This window comes from Ailuropoda melanoleuca, chromosome 11 (genome assembly GCF_002007445.2).
Source record: "Ailuropoda melanoleuca isolate Jingjing chromosome 11, ASM200744v2, whole genome shotgun sequence".
NCBI classification, from domain to species: domain Eukaryota; kingdom Metazoa; phylum Chordata; class Mammalia; order Carnivora; family Ursidae; genus Ailuropoda; species Ailuropoda melanoleuca.
This window is the reverse complement of record NC_048228.1, coordinates 30,497,348-30,515,509: the sequence shown is the minus strand read 5'-3', so window position 1 is coordinate 30,515,509 and position 18,162 is coordinate 30,497,348. Positions and strand designations below refer to the sequence as shown.

The 18,162-nt window shown below is 37.6% G+C and overlaps 2 protein-coding genes across 2 annotated transcripts in view; one reads left to right on the top strand and one right to left on the bottom strand.

The window, feature by feature from the left end:
- Positions 1-18,162, top strand: part of C11H4orf17 (chromosome 11 C4orf17 homolog) — a 292,825-nt gene that overhangs the window by 122,287 nt on the left and 152,376 nt on the right. Inside the window, exon 3 of the mRNA XM_034671476.1 lies at positions 5,471-5,604. The gene's annotated coding sequence lies outside the window, so the exon portion shown is untranslated. The remainder of the gene's footprint in view (positions 1-5,470; positions 5,605-18,162) is intronic.
- On the bottom strand, positions 1,135-13,614 carry LOC100481147 (alcohol dehydrogenase 1). Its single transcript, XM_002931007.4, has 9 exons — positions 13,509-13,614; positions 10,753-10,854; positions 8,243-8,381; positions 5,662-5,749; positions 5,299-5,518; positions 4,832-5,092; positions 3,530-3,665; positions 2,527-2,665; positions 1,135-1,265 (listed from the first exon to the last, which is right to left on the bottom strand). Exons 1-9 carry the CDS (start codon positions 13,524-13,526, stop codon positions 1,241-1,243), a joined length of 1,128 nt encoding a protein of 375 aa, XP_002931053.1. The 5' UTR covers positions 13,527-13,614; the 3' UTR covers positions 1,135-1,240.

Genomic DNA, 18,162 nt, shown 5'->3' with positions numbered 1-18,162 from the left:
GGCTTTTATTTTCCCCATTTCACAGTGTGGCAGTTGATACTCTGAGAGGGAAGGGCTTGTGAAGGTGACAGCACTAGACTGTCAGGATCATATTTAATATAGTCACCTTTTAAAAACATTTTTTTTCATATGTTTTCTTTAATTCTTGGACCTTCCTCCATTATGTCAACTGGACATTCTGTGCCCAAATATCAGGTAGGGACGTTGCAATTAAAATGATTATAAAAGGAATTTTCCTCTTGGCTTTTGTGTTTCAAAAGCTGAAGGATTAAGGAGAGTGGAAATGACTCAAGGACAGATGAAAAATATAAGAAAATAAGCAGGATAAGAGGACCTAAGTTTTTCCTTCTGCTCCCAAACTCACAACCCCATGAGGAAATGATTATACTGACTCAAAGACTTGAAAAGGAAGTTAGGAGGTTGTAAATATGGAGGAATTCTGAGAGGGTCCTATACCTGCTACGTAGGGGTGGAGTTGGCAAGATTCCCCAAATGTGTTTTCGTATTTGAAAGCAGATGGGAACTGTGGCTTGACATTTCAGGGGTAGAGGCATAGGATAGTTAGAATTAGGATAGAAAATGGCTTACCATGTCCTGAGATAGCCTTCCAAAGATTTATAACACTCAGCATGTTGAAGAAGCAGCAAAGTCATGCAAACTCTTTTGCAGCTTGAAAGATACAGAGAAATTTGTATATTATGGAAGTACTCTGAAGGTGGGAACAAGGGATAACTCAGTGACACCTTTTATGGACTGGTGATTAAGATCAGTTGGGTTGATGGACATATCAACAATGTCACCACTAAATCCCATCATCTCTCTTCTTGAAGTCATAGAACAAATTATAGAACATCTGTTCTCTGTGAAGCTATTTTGTTACAGCTACATTCAAGATGCACTTATTTTATTTTGCACAATTACACTACATTTCCATCTTTTTTTTTGAAGATTTTATTTATTTATTTGACAGAGAGAGACAGCAAGAGAGGAAACACAAGCAAGGGGAGTGTGAGACGGAGAAGCAGGCTTCTCGCCAAGCAGGGAGCCCTATATGGAGCTCGATCCCAGGACCCTGGGATCACGACCTGGGCTGAAGGCAGATGTTCAATGGCTGAGCCACCCAGGCGCCCCTACATTTCCATCTTTGATACTCCTCCTCTGTACTGGAACAATCAAAGAGGTGATACAGGATAGAATGAAATCTCCAAGGATGCCTTTGCACCTTTTATCATCTGGGACCTCAGAACAGCAGAAGACAGTGGATGCTGAAACATAAAAGTGCCATAATAAAATGATTGGTTTGCTTAAGAAACTGATTTTGGCAAAGCGGTTTTGCACTGTATCATGTGAGGTTGCACTGCCTACTTTCTTCCTTGCTCCCCCTCCTGACTCTGCCTTCAACCTAGTTCACTTGTATGAAATGTCACCTGATCATCTGATTGAGATCCTATTAATATCACCACCTGGATATGGTGAAAGCAGGATCAGCATCAGGATCCAACATCCGAAAGGAAGGCCTCAGCTTTGAGCCCTGCTCCCTCAGGCTGCATGACCACAAAGACATCCAAAACCTCTGCTACAGCTTCTGATCAGCTTCTGTCAATCCCAGAATCTAGCGCTGTGTCTGATTAGGAAAGAAAAAATGCATTTGGGGGGGGGGTTCCTTTCCTTTTGCAGTGTGTCTTTTGCCTGCTAGATCCCCTCTCTGCATTTTCCATAATCTGATTATAAAATTCCAGATGAGGTTTCTTGATTCTTCATTCCTGATTTAGATGGGCTGACACGTTGGGTCAAAACCAAGAACGTGTTATAGCAGGGTAAAATGTAAAGACCTAGATTAAAATTTTTTAAAAAATCATTTAACAAACAAAATGTTGGTAGAGTTGGGGGAGAGAATATGAAAGAGATGTGCTTGGAATCAGAATGAGAAAATCAAAGCATTCATCACAGGAGTAATTCCTCATTTACTTATTATTGTTAGTTCTCTTCTGTGTCTCCAGCACCTAGGACAGTCCTGGCAAATATTGCACTATCACTAAATAAACGTTGAGTGAATAAATGAACACACTGAGTGAACACTCCACCCCTGCTAGCTGAAGCAGACTGACTATTTGTCAGAAATGCTGTAGAAGGATTTCTGCTCTAGGTGGAGTCTAAACCTTGGCCTCTAAGATTCCTTGCAAGATTTTATGACTCCAGTCATGTCAGATTATTCATTCTAGATCATTTCTCTAACTGGAAAAAAACCCCCCACATAAATGAACAATGTAGTGTGGAGTGGTTATTAGTATTATATTGAATTCTTGAACATTTCCTTAAAATAGATTGATGTGGATATTTCCTAAAGAGGGGCCTACAGGTAAAACCTTTTCTTAACCTGGTGACAGTAGGGAATAGGGTCGAGCATGGGAAAGATATTGAACTTCCAAGTAGCCATCTTTTTCTCACAAAACCACTTGGAAATGTTTGAGGCGTCATTTTCACTGTGAATTCATGGTATAGGAGATCATCAAATAAAGCACTCACGTTTTTCCAGCACGGTACAACTCGAAAGCTTTGTGGAGTTGGTCAAAAGGCAACTGATGGGTTACTAATGGATCTATATTAATTTTATTTTGCAGGTAGTCAGTCACTAGTCGGGGAATACAGTCTCTGGTTTTATAATCTGCAAAACAAAAAGACTACTGTAATAAGATTTGAGAAATGCCAAACCAACCAAAAGAAAAAAATATGTCATGGAGATTTTTCTTCTGAAAATTTGACACTGAACATGGAAAATAAATCATTTATACATCAGAAACCGTTGACTGCTGTTACTAAGTGTGCTGCTCCAGAAATTCTTTACCTAGAATTCCTTTGGAGAAAAACTGGGTCAATATTCACATGTTACTGTGTTGAAAAATGGTCCTTTTAAACTAGAAGTCTCTAGCTCAGCTCCTGGGCTTATGATGGCATAAATATTTCCTCCTCTGTGTATTCACGCACATAGAGATGGCATTGGAAACTTGCTATCAGAGGAATGGGGACAGATGGGAATGTTCATTGACTAAAGCTGTTGGTCAGTATTTCTCATAAATAAGGGCTCTTCTGGAAAGATAGGAGGAGATGCCAAAACACCAGGTTGGTGTTATATATTTATAAAGAATTATATGCATAGGTATATATGTATAATTATATATAATTTTATATATATATTATTTATATAGTGTTATATAATTAAGAAGCTTTGCTGCTAAAAGAGCACAAGAAACCCACCAGCATGGAACTGAGGTTGACTAAATTATTTGAAACACTGGAAAAACCCAAAAACTATTTTGCAGGAGATAAAAATTGTATTTGAACTTAAAAAACCTATTTAATTAAATTAACTGAAATTGATTTGTAAAATTTTCCAACTCATTGGAGAAGTCTTTTATACCATTAATAGCTCTGTTTCCTCAAGGAGAGGAATTTTCAATTCTATGTTTCTACAAGGTCAAAAGGGATTTCATGAGAGCAACCAACCAGTCCCTCCTATTCATTGACCTACCTCCTAAGCATACACCCTTCAGCGTCCGTCCAGAGAAAATCACTGACGCATCCAGGGAAAGCTTTGAATTTAATGGAGCCACCCCAACGATCAGACAGACACCATGGCTCAGGTGGCAGGAATCCCAAGCAGCAAGCTGAAAATGACAATCATGACCGTAAGCACCTTCCCACGAATAAGTAGAAGGAATCACGTTCCTAAATCTTGAACCTCTTCCTGGCCAGATGCTACCTCAAACTCAGCTTCAATGCTGCCAGGGACGGGATCTCACTAGAGAACCAGTAGAGCTAAGTGGGGAAGAGCACAGACTGTGCTAGCTGTATGAGCTTAGTTAAGTTACTTAACCTCCCTAGGCCTCAGTTTCTTCATTTGTAAAAAGAATAATAATACTACCTATTTCATAGAATGGTTATGAGGATTAAGTGATTTATCATTCTTAAAACATTTAGAACTCTATCTGACATATAGTAAGGACCTTATATTTGTTAAATAAAATTACCCACTGCCTTTGCCAGACATTCTCCCTGGCCATGGTTCTCTGTCCAACCCATTTGTATTAAAACCAAACAAATCTATACATATGGGTGTATGAGGCTTTATTTTTTTTTAATTCAGTTTTGTAGGGATGTATAGTGTACTTCTTCACATCTGTTTATTTTATTTCAAAAGGTTGACGGAACCTTTCTGTCTTTCTCCTTTCCTCTGTTTTGCCTTATTTTCTCTTTCCTGTTACCTGTATCACAACCTTCACTTCCTTTATTTTTCAATCAAGTACATTAGGTAGACATTGAAACATATTAAATGTCTATATTCTGTCCTCTAAACTGGAAAATCCAAGAATGTGGTACCTATTTTATTCACCCTTGTATCCCTAGAACATAGCACATTGGTGCATAGGAATTCGTTTTTCACATGAATGAATGGTTCTAATACAGGACCCATAATTGTCTTGTGAGTGAACTAATGTTTATACTTAAATATAAAAGCATATATGCAGAGCTAGGAATAAAGAAAAGGGAGTAGTGATATTGTGGCCTTTTGGATGTTTTTTAAATTAATTGATTAATTTTTTTGCCTTTTGAATGTTTAAACTTTGTGTGCTACAATGACATATTTTTAAGTATATCTTGCTTTTATTTTTAAAATAAATGTTTTGGAGTGAATTTACATTCTGTTTTTACATTTGGGGTCCACAGGTCCAAAACCTATGTTCAGGAGAGTTTGTACCTATCTACGTGAGAATATTTAGCATGTCCCTCCCCCACATTAAGCATCTAATCACTGTGCCCCAAGCCCATGTACCATGACATCAGGGAGTCCAATGGCCTCAAAGGCAAAGTCAGCACCAACTCCTGTCATTTCCATGACCACCTGCTGGACAGGCTTCTTGAGTTTTCGAGGGTTGAGACAATCGGTGACCCCTAACGCTCTGGCCCGGGGAAACTTCTCTTCATTGATGTCAACCCCAATGATTCTAGCAGCACCAGATGCTTTACAGCCCATGACAATGGCTGATCCGATTCCACCAAGTCCATAGACCACGCAGGTAGAACCACGAGTGACCTACAAATTCACAAGGCATGTTTGTATTAGGAATCAAACCTGGGCACATATGTAATTAAGAAAACAAACAAACAAACAAACAAAAACAACCATTGAAACTTTTCGAACTGTATATAACAGTTGAACATTTAGACTGACTGACATAATTTTGATGTTCTTCGGGCAAATCACTATGACACGTACTAACACACAGGTACCGTCCTCACCTTGGCTGAGTGCACAGCAGCCCCATAACCAGTGGGCACCTCACAGCTTATGGCACTGACTTTATCCATAGGAGCGGCATCATCAATTTTCGCCACTGCAATCTCAAGTACGACGGTATATTCAGTGAAGGTGCTTGTGCGGAAAGAGTGATGAATCTTTTTTCCTTTGCAGGTAAATCTGCTGGTCCCGTCCAGCATTAATCCAGAAGAAGACAGAACACTGTTCCGCAGTGACACAGACACAGGTGCGGGGGCGGCACAGACACATGGAGTTGTAAAGACACAAGTGAGCACCTTCAGTTACAGGTCAGCGCTTATACTGTATCAGCAATTTAACAAAAGAGTAAGGGGTAAATTACTAACTCTTGCTTCTCACAGAAGTTTCCCTTGGGGTGCAAGCAGGAACTGCATTCTCTACACTGAGGAATAATGAGTGTGAGGACTTTATCTCCTATGTATAAAAAATAATAATACAAGCATTAGTTTAAAATATTCCTGGAACAGAAATACAATACTGTGTTTATGAAAGTTTCATTGGATCATTTGAAAACTTGCTGCAGGCCGATTATGACGGCCAGGATACTACATTGCCCATTGTGGTTGCTTTTTTCTTTTTAAGTTTTTATTTAAATTCCAATTAGTTCCCATACAGTGTATATTAGTTTCAGGTGTACAATTACTGATGCAACACCTCCATACAACACCCAGCGCTCATCACAGCAAGTGTGCTCCTTACCCCCACCCCTATTTCACCCATCCCGCTGCCCGCCTCCCCTCTGGGAACCATCAGCTTGTTCTCTGTAGTTAAGTGTCTGCTTCTTGGTTTGCCTTCCTCTCTGTCTTTTTTTTTTTTTCCTTTCCCTTTGCTTGTTTATTTTGTTTCTTAAATTCCACATATAATTTAAATCATATGATATTTGTCTGTCTTTGATTGACTTATTTCACTTAGCATAATACCCCCTAGCTCCATCCGTGTCATTGCAAATGGCAAGATTTCATTCTTTTTGATGGCTGAGCAATATTCCAGTGTGTGTGTGTGTGTGTGTGTGTGTAACACCTCTTCTTTATCCATTCACTTGGGCTGTTTCCATAGCTTGGCTATTGTTGATAATACTGCTATAAATATTGGGGAGCACATGTCCCTTTGAATTAGTATTTTTGGATCCTTCAGATAAATACCTAGTAGTGCACAATTGCTGGATCATAGAGTAGTTTTATTTTTAACTTTTTGAGGAAACTCCGTCCTGTCTTTCAGAGTGGCTGCGCCAGTTTGCATTCCCACCAACAGTGCAAGAGGGTTTCTCTTTTCTCTACATCCTCACCAACAACCGTTGTTTTCTGGGTTGCTCATTGCTGTTTTGAAGGAGAAACTATATAACCTGGTTTTAGAAACTACATTATTCTTTTGGGCAAATAATGGAAATTTGGAGATATTTCTTATGGGGTGGGTAGTTGTAGGTCTGCTTTCCCCTGCTCTGGAAATAGAATAATGAAACTAAGAATAAACCTTGGAGATGTTATCTAGTTTAACCATTTTGTTTTCCATTTGAAGGATTTAAGCCCCACAGTGTAGTCACCTGCCTAAAGTGGCTTGACTAGGTAATAACAGAGCACTTTTCATTGAGTCTTCTTGCCCCATGATGGCACACTGACCCATAGCAGCCTCTGACATATTTTCTTTAGTGGGGCTAAGTTCCTAGATATGCTAACTCTAGAGAATAAAAGGAATCACTCTCCCTCTGCAGAGAGAGTTCTGGAGAGAATATTGTTTATATTTGGATCCAGTCATTAACTCGCCCTCCTGGGCCTTAGGGTGACAGGCTGGACAGGGTCTGCGAAGAAAATTAATTAACAAAGTCATCACAGACTTACAAAGGCCTGTCAGAAGTCCACGACATTGTTCCTGATGGCGCTTACAATTTTCCTAACAAAGAAACAGTCCCCTCTTTGGCCTCTTTCAGAGTTTAGATGACATTAAAATCTGTTGTAAATTTAAATAAGGCACATCTTAACTTTATTGGCCCTTAAAAATTTCAGAGATCCTGGATCTCAAATTCAGGAGAACTTTTGCTCTCTTATCCTTTCCCTCCAAATGTTCATTGTTTTCCACAAAATTTTCGCTGGAATTTTTTCTAGCTAAAAACGAGTTAGAGCATATATCTCACCTGTTTGCATTATGTTCTTGGAGACGTAGAGACCATGCCTTTTACTTTTGTCCCCCTGCTATGCCTAGTGTCAGATGCATGGTAGCCTCTCCATAATTGTTTGCTAGATGAATTCCCTGGTAAGAGCGTCACAAGTGTCCTAACGGTGCTCTCTCTTAAATCCCTTTGTGTGCCTGGCTCCAAGCTGTGGGGTTCTGTAGTATCTTAATCTATGTGATTGCCCTTATTCATTCTGTTCATTTCAGACGTGCTAAGAATAGCTATGTCAAGATCTTTTTTGATAGTCTGGGGAAGAACATCTACTTGCTTTCTTTGATTCTTTGAATGTCATTATCATCCTGTCGATGAAAATTCACATTCTATATTCCAGTTGTTTAGAACGTTCACTTGTCAAACATTCTAAGGCATTCTAGCCCTGGGACAGGCACTGTGCTAAGCATGTAGAGGGTACAGGTACATAAAAGAAACAGTCTCAATAGTTTTCAATCTATCTAGAAGTACACTGGTCCTATCTCAAATCTCTTTTAGCTATGGACATATGCTTGGCTCAGCTCCTACCCTTCTGGATTGTTAGAGAAGACAGTAGGGAAACTGTGTGAATCTTGGAGTCACTGGATACACTTAATATAATGATATGTGATTAGTTAGAAGAGTCTAGAGGCAAACCAATTTTTTCTCCTGTAAATATATGTTAATGCATTTTAAGTTCCTCGAACTCTGTGCCAGGGTTCTCTTTGGGGGGCTGTTTGTGGGAGGGGTTTCATGGCCCCACTTCCTACCTGGTTTCACTGAGCTCACTCCTTTGCCAATACTCTCAACAATCCCAGCTCCTTCATGGCCTGGGATGTAAGGAAAGACTGCTGAGAGTAATCCTTTTATTGCGTGATCATCACTACCGCAGATCCCTGTAGATGTCAACTGCATAGGAATTAAGTGACCAAAGATCAATTGGTTTGGAATTTTTCTTTTTTTTTTTAAACTGAGACTGATTATTAAAAAAATTTTTTACATGAATTATGTCATTTGATCCCTATACCAATGCTCAGAGGAATACAGGGTATGTCTTATCATTTCCAATTTAGAGATGAGGAAAGGGAGATTCAAAGACTGAGAATGACTTGTCCAAAGTCACATGACATATGTTCAGATCTGGAAATAAATTTAGGTTTTTTGAAATCTACTCTGAACATTGATGTCATCAAATAGTTTTGAAATATGAGGGACAGTTGCATACAGTGAAGGACTTTTTTGCCCACATTATCAATAGCACCGCCATTGAGAAATAAAGAATTTTAGGCCCATATTGTGGAATTTTTTTCCCGTGCTCTGGGAAAATCTGTTTTAATATTTTAAACTTGTACATTGAAAACATTCTTTAAATTAATAATGTAAAAATGTGTTTCAGTTTCAGTTAACCATTGCAAAATTTAGTTGTTAATTAGAAGTTTTGAAACTTTTTACTTAATGGCCTGAGTTTTCTTGTCTGTTAACAGGCCTGACCCAACTACAGTGATCATAAAAATGAAACATTTAATGTACCATAACCCCTAAGTTATTGCTCTGCCTGGAATACAGCCAGAAAAGCATATATCCAAGCCTACTGACTAGTTTTCCAGTATGTGTAGTGGGAATGGCAGCATTTATAACTGGAACACTGGGAACAACCATGGTATATGATTGTGGCAAATGGCTAAGAAAATATCTCATGAGAAATATGCAGTGCTAAAATGGCTTCAAGATGTTATAAAATGCTAGAAGTGTCATTTTAGGTGAACAGCAGGCTGGAATCTCCTTACTGGGTTTGTTCCATTTATCAGATAAGAATATGTGGTTATTTTTGGGAAGTTGTCCATGGCATAAGCTGGAGGTGGAATTTTCTGTGCTTCTGTCCTTAAGCTTGATTTTGTCCAGGGTTCAGTGTGGTATTGCTCAAGTTCTTGCTGATGCAACTTCCCCCTTGGTGGATTGTGGATTTTTTATTTAGGGTTTAGCCTTTGTGGTGAAGGAGCATATCGGTGTAAGGTCAGAGAATATTGGCTAATTAACTAGGAAACATTTCAACAGATGGTGACCCAGTACACAATAAGCACTAATTAAAAGCTGTTTGGATGGATGATAAGTAGAAAAATGTAGCTTCAGAATAGCAGTCAGTCACTAAACTCCTTCCTCTGTCTACATTCTTATCACTTTTCACTTTGTTCTTTACCATCTATCACGGGTGAAATAAAATATTTAGCGTAACACTAGACATGGAGTTGATAATTTATTTAGTGCTCGTTCCCATATTCTCCTATTTTGTCTTTCACTGCCCATCTGTCTTCTTCTGCTTTCCTCCTTCCCCTCACTGCGTTTCCCTCTGTCATCTTTCCAATTCCCTTCATTTCTTTTCTCCTGTAACCATCCTCTTATACCTTCTACTTTGATTAGATATACTATGGACTAGAAGCATATGGCTTTTGGTATTTGTTGTGTTCATTAAATCAAGTGTTGAATTTCCTGGTCAAATTAGAAGATAGGTGAAGTTAATGTTTAATAAGACTTAAAGCAATAATACTCCTAATACTGAGTATTTAATGATTTTGTAAAATTTGAAATGTATTGATTGAGAGGTGATTTGAGAGTGGCAAGGAGCCTTTGACAGGCCAATGTTTTCCTATCCCTGGTGTAAGTTCTGTTCAATAATTGTTACTCTTCGAAGTCGCTTTGGAGACTATCATGGAATCCTACCTGCTCATTCCTAGAAATTGAAATTTACTACAGAGTGAACTTTTTCAGACAAACTCTGAGATTGTTATAATGTATGAGCCCAAAATAATAGAGATGGAAAATTAGTCTGTTAGTCACTGCATATTCATTTGTTGATATCAACTTTGTATCATAGAAGTACGGGGAAATGCACTTCTTATTCCCTTTCCCTCAAAAATGAAAAAAAAAGTTACCACTTAAAATACCCTCTAGGTCACATTGTGAGGTATATAGGTCTAAGATATTATGTAATTTAAATAAAAATTTCAATATTGAAAAAATAATTATGGTGGATGAGTGAACTACCAGTATTTTACAAGTATTAAGACTATCTTAAACATTCATTACCTGTATTCATTTATCTTAGTTTAAAATTTTCTTCTTTTACTAAGAAAAGTGGACAAACCCCAAATGCAAATTTTATACATTTTATATATATATATATAATTTATAATATATAATTTATATATAATTTTTATATGAAACAAAACAGGATTTCCTTACATTAACCTTCACAGGTAAAAGTTAAAAGACTTAAATTTACCTTAATACGAACTTCCCCAGCCTTTGGTGGTTCAACTTGTACTTCCTCAATTGAAAGAGTAGAATTTGCTGCCCAGGCAACGGCTGCCCGGCATGTAATTGTCTGTTGACACAACGACAATAAAATGACATCACTTAGTGAAAAAATTTAAGCTTTATTCTGATCATACAAATGACACTTATTTGTTATAATTAGTGAAAATACAAAAATCAAAAAGCAACAGAAGAAAGATCATCGCAAGTTCAGATACAACCTGAATTTTAGCATGTTTCCTTCCAGTCTCTTGAAACAATTTTGATATAGTTGAGATTGTGTCTATACGCAGTTTTGTCTTCTGCTTTTTTGCTAGTAATGGCCACCATGTAGTGATCAGTTATCATCTACTTGTAAGCGAGCATTTTCTCATGACTTCAAATGCTTTGTAATCAGAATTTTAAATGGCTGCTTTATATTTCCTCATGTATGTCCCAGTTTGCTTAACAACTATCTAGACATGTAATTATTTCCATTGTTTTGACTGGTCCAAAGTATACTGTGATAAACAACTTTGTTCATAATTTTGACTTGCCTGGTTTCCAAAAGTAACAATTACTTTGGAGAAGATAGAGACATTGGTAGGGCTAAATTTATCTCCAAATTTCTTTACAGAAATGTTGAATAATTTGGCTCAATTCCTAGAAGTATGAAAGAATATCTGTATCATCATTTATTCCACCCTCATTAGCATTGACAGTAGTCATTAAAACCGAAGTATCTAATAGGTACAAAAAACTAGCAATTTTTTTTCACTAGTATTTTTTGAATGCTAATCATGTTGAATATTTTCTATGTTTATGTTAGTCATATGTATCTTCCTATTTTGTGGAGTGTTTGGTCATATAGTTATTATAAGTATCTACTGGTATCTTGGTGTTTTTCTTATTAATTATTTGATCTCTTTATACATGAAAGGAGTGAGCTGTTGTCTGTCAGCTTGTCGTACATGATTTTCCCTGGTTGATATTTGAACCTTAATTTTTATGAAGTTACATGCATGTGTGTGTGCACACACACACATTTTAAAATTTTGGCTAATTGAAATATCTTTTCCTTTGTTATTTATTCCATTTTTATACTTTGGAAATTCTCTCCATATAGAGACTAAATATTTATCTTCTTTCTGGATTTTTATAGTTTGATTTTTAAATATTCAACTTGTAAATTCAACTTAAAATTACTTTTTTATGTGATGTGCATTTATAGACTCTAAATGAATTGTCCTAGCATGAACTCTGATTGTTTCTCTCATTTCTGCTTAAATTAGCCCCTTTACTACAGACGTTCTTACATTTACAAGTTAGGTGCTCTTTGGAAGCTGTTTCTATTGTCCCATTTCTCTTCCTCTCAGTTCCTGCAGCAGCAGCATGATGAGTTGAATACTTTAACTTTTTGATATATCTTAATGTCTGGTGGGACTAGTACCCTTTATAATTTTGTGTATGTTCCATTTGCAAGTTTACCGCACTAGTAATTGTAAGATATACTGAGCTGACTAAATCTATTATGTCTTCAAGAAATTTAGACACCATTAGAGGAGGTAATATATGTCTTATACTACAAAGAAAAGGGACAAATTCCAGAAGAGAAATTCAAATAAAATGATACCAAAAAAAAAAAACCCCAAAACAAAACATTACATCTGGGATGCCTGGGTAGCTCAGTTGGTTGTGTCCACCTGTTGGTTTTGGCTCAGGTCATGATCTCATGGGTTGTGGGATTGAGCCCCGAGTCGGGCTTCTCACTCAGCTGGGAGTGTGCTTGAAAGATTCTCTCCTTCTGCCCCTCCCCCCCATACGTAAATAAATGTTTCAAAAAAAAAAAAGGAAAAAACATTACTTTTTTCAGGATGAAATGATTCTGCTTTTACCTACAGAACTCAAGTAAAAATTTATGAAAAAACTTTTGTAATTTCAAAATGATACACACTCAAGGCAAAAAACTTGGAAAACTCAGACAAAGGTAAAGGGGAAAAACTGCAAGTCTGGCACCTAGCTATTACTTTTTGTAACATTTTTGGGTAGGTCTTTCCAATTGATATTCTATGTGTGTTTGTGTAATCATACTAAGAATACTGTTTTATAGTCTGCTCTTGCACTTTGCTTTATAAATGTTTTCCAGGTAATTTAAAATGATCACTTAGAACTCTATTGACTAATATATCATAATTTATTTGATCAGTTTCCTAGTATTTGACACATCTGCTTCCAGTGTTATACTCTTTTTTTTTTTTTCTTTTTTGGAGAGAGAGAGAGCATGAGTGTTGGGATGAGCAGAAGGAGAGGGACAAGCAGCCTCCATGTGGAGTGCAGAGCCCAACCCACCCCAAGATCACGACCTGAGATGAAATGAAGAGTCGGACGCTTAACTGACTGAGCCATCCAGGCGTCCATCCGGTGTTACACTCTTTAAAACAATGCCACAGTGAACTTATTTATAAGAACAACATGATTATTTCCTTTGAATAAATTTCTGGGTCAAATGATAGGCATATTTTTAAGACATTTGATGCAATATTGTCAAACTATTACCTAAGAAGTTTCTAGAGTTATTTTCCCACCAGTGATGTTTGAGTTTCCACAGGTGGGAAACATTAAGAATTATCATTAAAAATCTTTGCTAGTCTGATTGGAGAAAATGGTGTCTTAATTGTGTTTCAGTGTATGCTTTTTAGATAACTAACGAAAATGATACAGATCTATTTTAAAGGTATCACTTACTTTGCCTGAAGTGTCCATGATGAATTTTCTTTCCTTGGTGCCTTCAGGTATACCCGAGACAGCTGCGCTTCTTTGACTCTGCTCCTGGACAACCTAGACAGAGTATTTATACGTTTGCATACCAAAAGTCATTAAACGTAATCGTAATCATTTAACATAATTACATAATCACACATCAACATGGGGAAAACCAGACAGGTAAAGTGGTTGGCAAATATGTGAAGGTGAAGGACAGGAAAAAACATGGGAGAATGATTAGGGAGGGAGGGGGTTCAAACAAGGATGCTGAATAAGGAGAGCTTGAAAGGTAGCAATGCTGAGAAAGCAATAAAGGGGCTATTGAAATGTGAATCAAGTGACAGAAAATAAGAGGAAGATCAATTATTAATTAGTTAGCAATAAGAATTTCTGGAATGTCCGTTACATGAGAGGTATTGCTAGATCCAGGCAGTGTAAGTATAACACAGAGTCTCTGGGGGTGAAAAAAGACAGAAAAGCACAAATAATGATATAAAATACTACAAAGAAGCTGAAGACAGAGTAACAAAGAAGATAAATTCATTGTGAACAATTAGAGTTTTACTTAGGTAACACTTGAGCTGGATCTAGAAGAAAGAATTTATATAAAATAAAACAATGAGTAGCATATTCAAAACGGGGTTTGAGCTTAATCAAGGAAAAGTGAAACTGCATGGGCTTTGGGTAATGCTAATAATGATGGTGATTCTGCTGTTCCTGATAATGATAAGGATGACAGTGATCATCATGTTTATCTTTTAATATTTGTTTACTGCAGTATTTCTCCACATGAGAGTGCAAAGAATCCATTGTGGGAAGCTGTTAAAAATTTGTAACTCTGGGCCCCACCCTTGCTATTCTGGTTTCTGCTAGATAAGGATACCAAGGCAAAGAGTAGACAAGAAAGCATCAAGGCACCACTCATTAAATTTCCAGAGTAAGAGTGTGAGTTCTTTGGTTGGCTACTCAGGCTGCCCCTGATTCACATCTCTTAGACATTATTTGTCCAGAGCTTCCTTGGAGGAGGCCAATGTAGCAGTTTCTCTGCTGAGAACATATTACCTTCACAGTTCACAGCTACTATAAGGTGAGAGTAATTTGGGTAGGAATGGACGTGAGAGTAATTTGGGACATGCTTCAATAATTAGTAGCTCTCTAGGTTTGGAGTTTTTTCTGGCGATGGAACTCTCTTAACCCTTTAGTTAGTTGTTTATAAGTTTCATTTGAAGGGTTTTATATCCCTAATAATTCAGAGATTCTCTCAGGGTCCTGACCCTAACACTGCTTCTATTTTATCATGCCGTGTAGGGACTTGCCATCCCCCAGAGGATATTTTGAAGCTCTTGCTGTAAGACTTAGACCAGAAACTGGGCTAGGGTGGAGAGGCCCAGCTTCTTTGCTCTGAAACCTGGCCAGGAGAATGTTCTCAGGAGGCATGTCAGGTGACAATGCTTTATATAGGGAGGTATCCCCTTTATGGGCAAGATGGTACAAGAATGGAGGTTCTTGGATGGGGTTGAAAGAACTTAGGATTGTTCGTTCTTCTCTCTTCTTAAATAACCTTGCTCTACAATACCCTGGTCATGAAGCTTTCTGCATCCATGCACTACTCTTGGAAACTACACATTGCTCCTATTCAGCAATGCTTGGATGATGTGATGCTTAATATTGTCTGAGAAGATTGACTGTGATTTGAAGTGAATGAGTGTTCTGATGTGAATGATTTTTTTCCGAAGGGCCAGTTTGGGTTTGTCTTTCCCAAAGCATCTTGCTAAAGGCTAAAACATTAGGAAGTTTTTTTCTTCCAAGTTGCCTAAATTTAGAGCTTTAGTGGGCATGTGGTCTGAATCCTGAGATGACAGGTGATAATTGACCATTTAATTGCTCTTCTATAAATCTATCTTCCAAATCAAGGATGGTGGGATCTTCAGTGCTTCTCAATCCCCTCCACTCAGTGAGTTCCACAGTTCTGGCACATCAGTGAACCATTTCCCTTCTGGGACCCAATTTTTGTATTAGGGCTCTTTTCTGTCCAAGTTACTGAAACTCAACATGGACAAACTTAAGGCAAAGGGGGAAAATGTTGACTTAAAAGAAATCATGAAAGGAATGAACAACCAAACAAGGTCAAGGGCAGGAATGCAATTGGGAGCAGAAACTTGAATCAATTCAACTTCAGTAGGATTTTCCCTCTTCCTTATGTGAGGCAATGCAGCAAAGCGGTTAAAAGCATGAATACTAGTACTAACAGACCTGCATTCAATCTTAGTTCTGCCTCTCACATGCTGGGACATAAGGCAAGAAATCCAACCTTTCTAGACTTCAGTTTCCCCATCATTAAGATGAGGATGACTATGGTAGTTTCTACCTCATAGGTTTGTTATAAGCATTAATTAACAAATGACGGTTGTTTAGAATTGTGCCAAGTACATAGCATGGCCTACATATAGGTATTATCTATTATTATGATTATTATTATGATTATTATTATTATTATTACTGTGTCTCTCAGCGTGTTGATTGCCTCTTCTCACCACTGCCTTGCTTTTGTCAGCCATGGGAAATATGGCCACAAAAAAGCCACTTAATTTTTAAATCTAACAATTCCAACTAGAGAGTTCAAATCTGTCTGTCATTTTAAGTCCAAAAATGTAATGAAGTCTCTCCCTGCTCAGTTTGGGTCTGGTGCTCACTCCTGGACCAATGAAACCTAGCCCAATTTGTGGAGATGTGGAAGAATTTGGTAGCTGTTTTCATAGCCATGTTGATGTCCCTGAGCAGCTGAAGGTGGCTGGGGAAAATCACAGGGCAGATTGGCTCCAGTGTAAATTCTGGATCACCAAGACGAAGTGAAGTCTCAGTAGCGCTCGGCAATATATCATTTTCCTAGCCAACTTGCTGTCCAATTTCCTGAAATAAATGTCAGTCTTTGAACACTTGTGTCAAATATTTGACCATTATACACCCCCCCATCTTTTTCCATCCCCCTTTCCCTCTAGAGATGAACTTACAGTACACCGAAAATTCACCCAGTTGCTCCAGGCAAAACCCTCCCCTTTCTATATCCACTTCATTAACAATTTCTGCCAGCTTTACCTCTGATATATTTCCCAAATTTGTTAGTGCTTAATGTCTTACTCCCTACTCTAGAATACAATTTCTATGAGAATAGGGACTTTGAATCTCAATATTTTTCTTCTATTCCAAGTGTCTGGAATGGTGCCTGATACATAGTAGGATATCAGTAAGTATTGATTAATTGAATTAAAGTGAAGTTATCAGAAAAGAACTTCCTTGGATGCCTATTATGTAATGTATTATATGGTCATGTAACTGCATCCCTACTCATCTTGTTCTTCCCTGTCATCTGTCTCTGCTTAGGAAACTCGTTGTTACTGATTTCTTCTGTCAGTGTAACTTGTCAGCTTTTTCTTTTTTTTAAGATTTTATTTTTTAAGTAATCTCTACACACAGCGTGGGACTCAGTCTCACAACCCTGAGACCAAGAGTCACACACTCCCCTGACTGAGCCACCCAGGCACCCCAACTTTTCAGTTTTTTAACATAGTCATCCCTCTTCCATTAAGAAGAAAAACAGAAACAAACTTTCCATTTTCCCATATCTCTTTCCAACTTCTGCTGGGAGTCAAGATGGATGTTTATGTGGCTCTCTGAATTGAGGGTTAAGTGTTAAAAGCTAAATACTATTAGTCTGGGCTTCTGCTTATTGGCCTTGAGAAATTTTAATTGTCCTGCCTGTAATAGGGAATTTGTGGGTGGATTTTTATATTTGAATAATTTTAGTTTGACTTCATAATCTGAGTTAGAGGACGCCAATGTATAATTTGACTTTGAAATTTGAGTAATTTGGACTGTATAGCTTCAAGGAGTTTCTACAGTATTTCAGTAGGTGTTTGGCAGTGACTTCAAAGAAAGCAGTAAACCAGAGTCGTATCATTGAAGACACAATTTAAGAAAAGACTCTTCACACTCACTTTTTCTTTACCTTCCTCTCACTCCTTCACACATGCCATCCTGTTTTATACCCTCAGCACTCCATCGAAGCATCCATTTTGAATTTTATTCATGAACTCCATTTCACTAAAGCCAATGGCCATTTTCCAGCAGTCATCCTGACAGTTCAGTGCCTCTGGTCATATCCTTCTTGAAACTCTTCCTTTGATTTTGTGGTTCAACCCTCTTCTGTTTTTTGCCATAATATTTGGTTGTTCCTTTTCTGACTTTTTAAAAAGCTTCATCCTCCTCTTTTTGGCCATTAGATATTCACACCTAGGTTCTTGGCTTTGACAGAGCCAACTTGCTGAGCTTGAGAATTCAACCTCCTCTGTCTGCTACCCCTGCAATATTTGTAGACTTGATTCTCAGCTATGGTTAGCTCTTCAACTTCAGGAGATTGGAAATGAAATGTTTACTGTGGAACTGTTCTTTTCTACTTCGTTCTCTTCCTAAACTATCATCTTCGGTGTAGTTGATGTTTAGACAAGATGCTTATCATGTCTCTCTATTAAAGTAATATTTTTTCTTATTATAAGTGATATGTGCTCATTTTAGAAAATTTAGAAAATATAGGAAGCATAAAGGAAAAAATAAAAATTCTTATAACCACATTACTTAT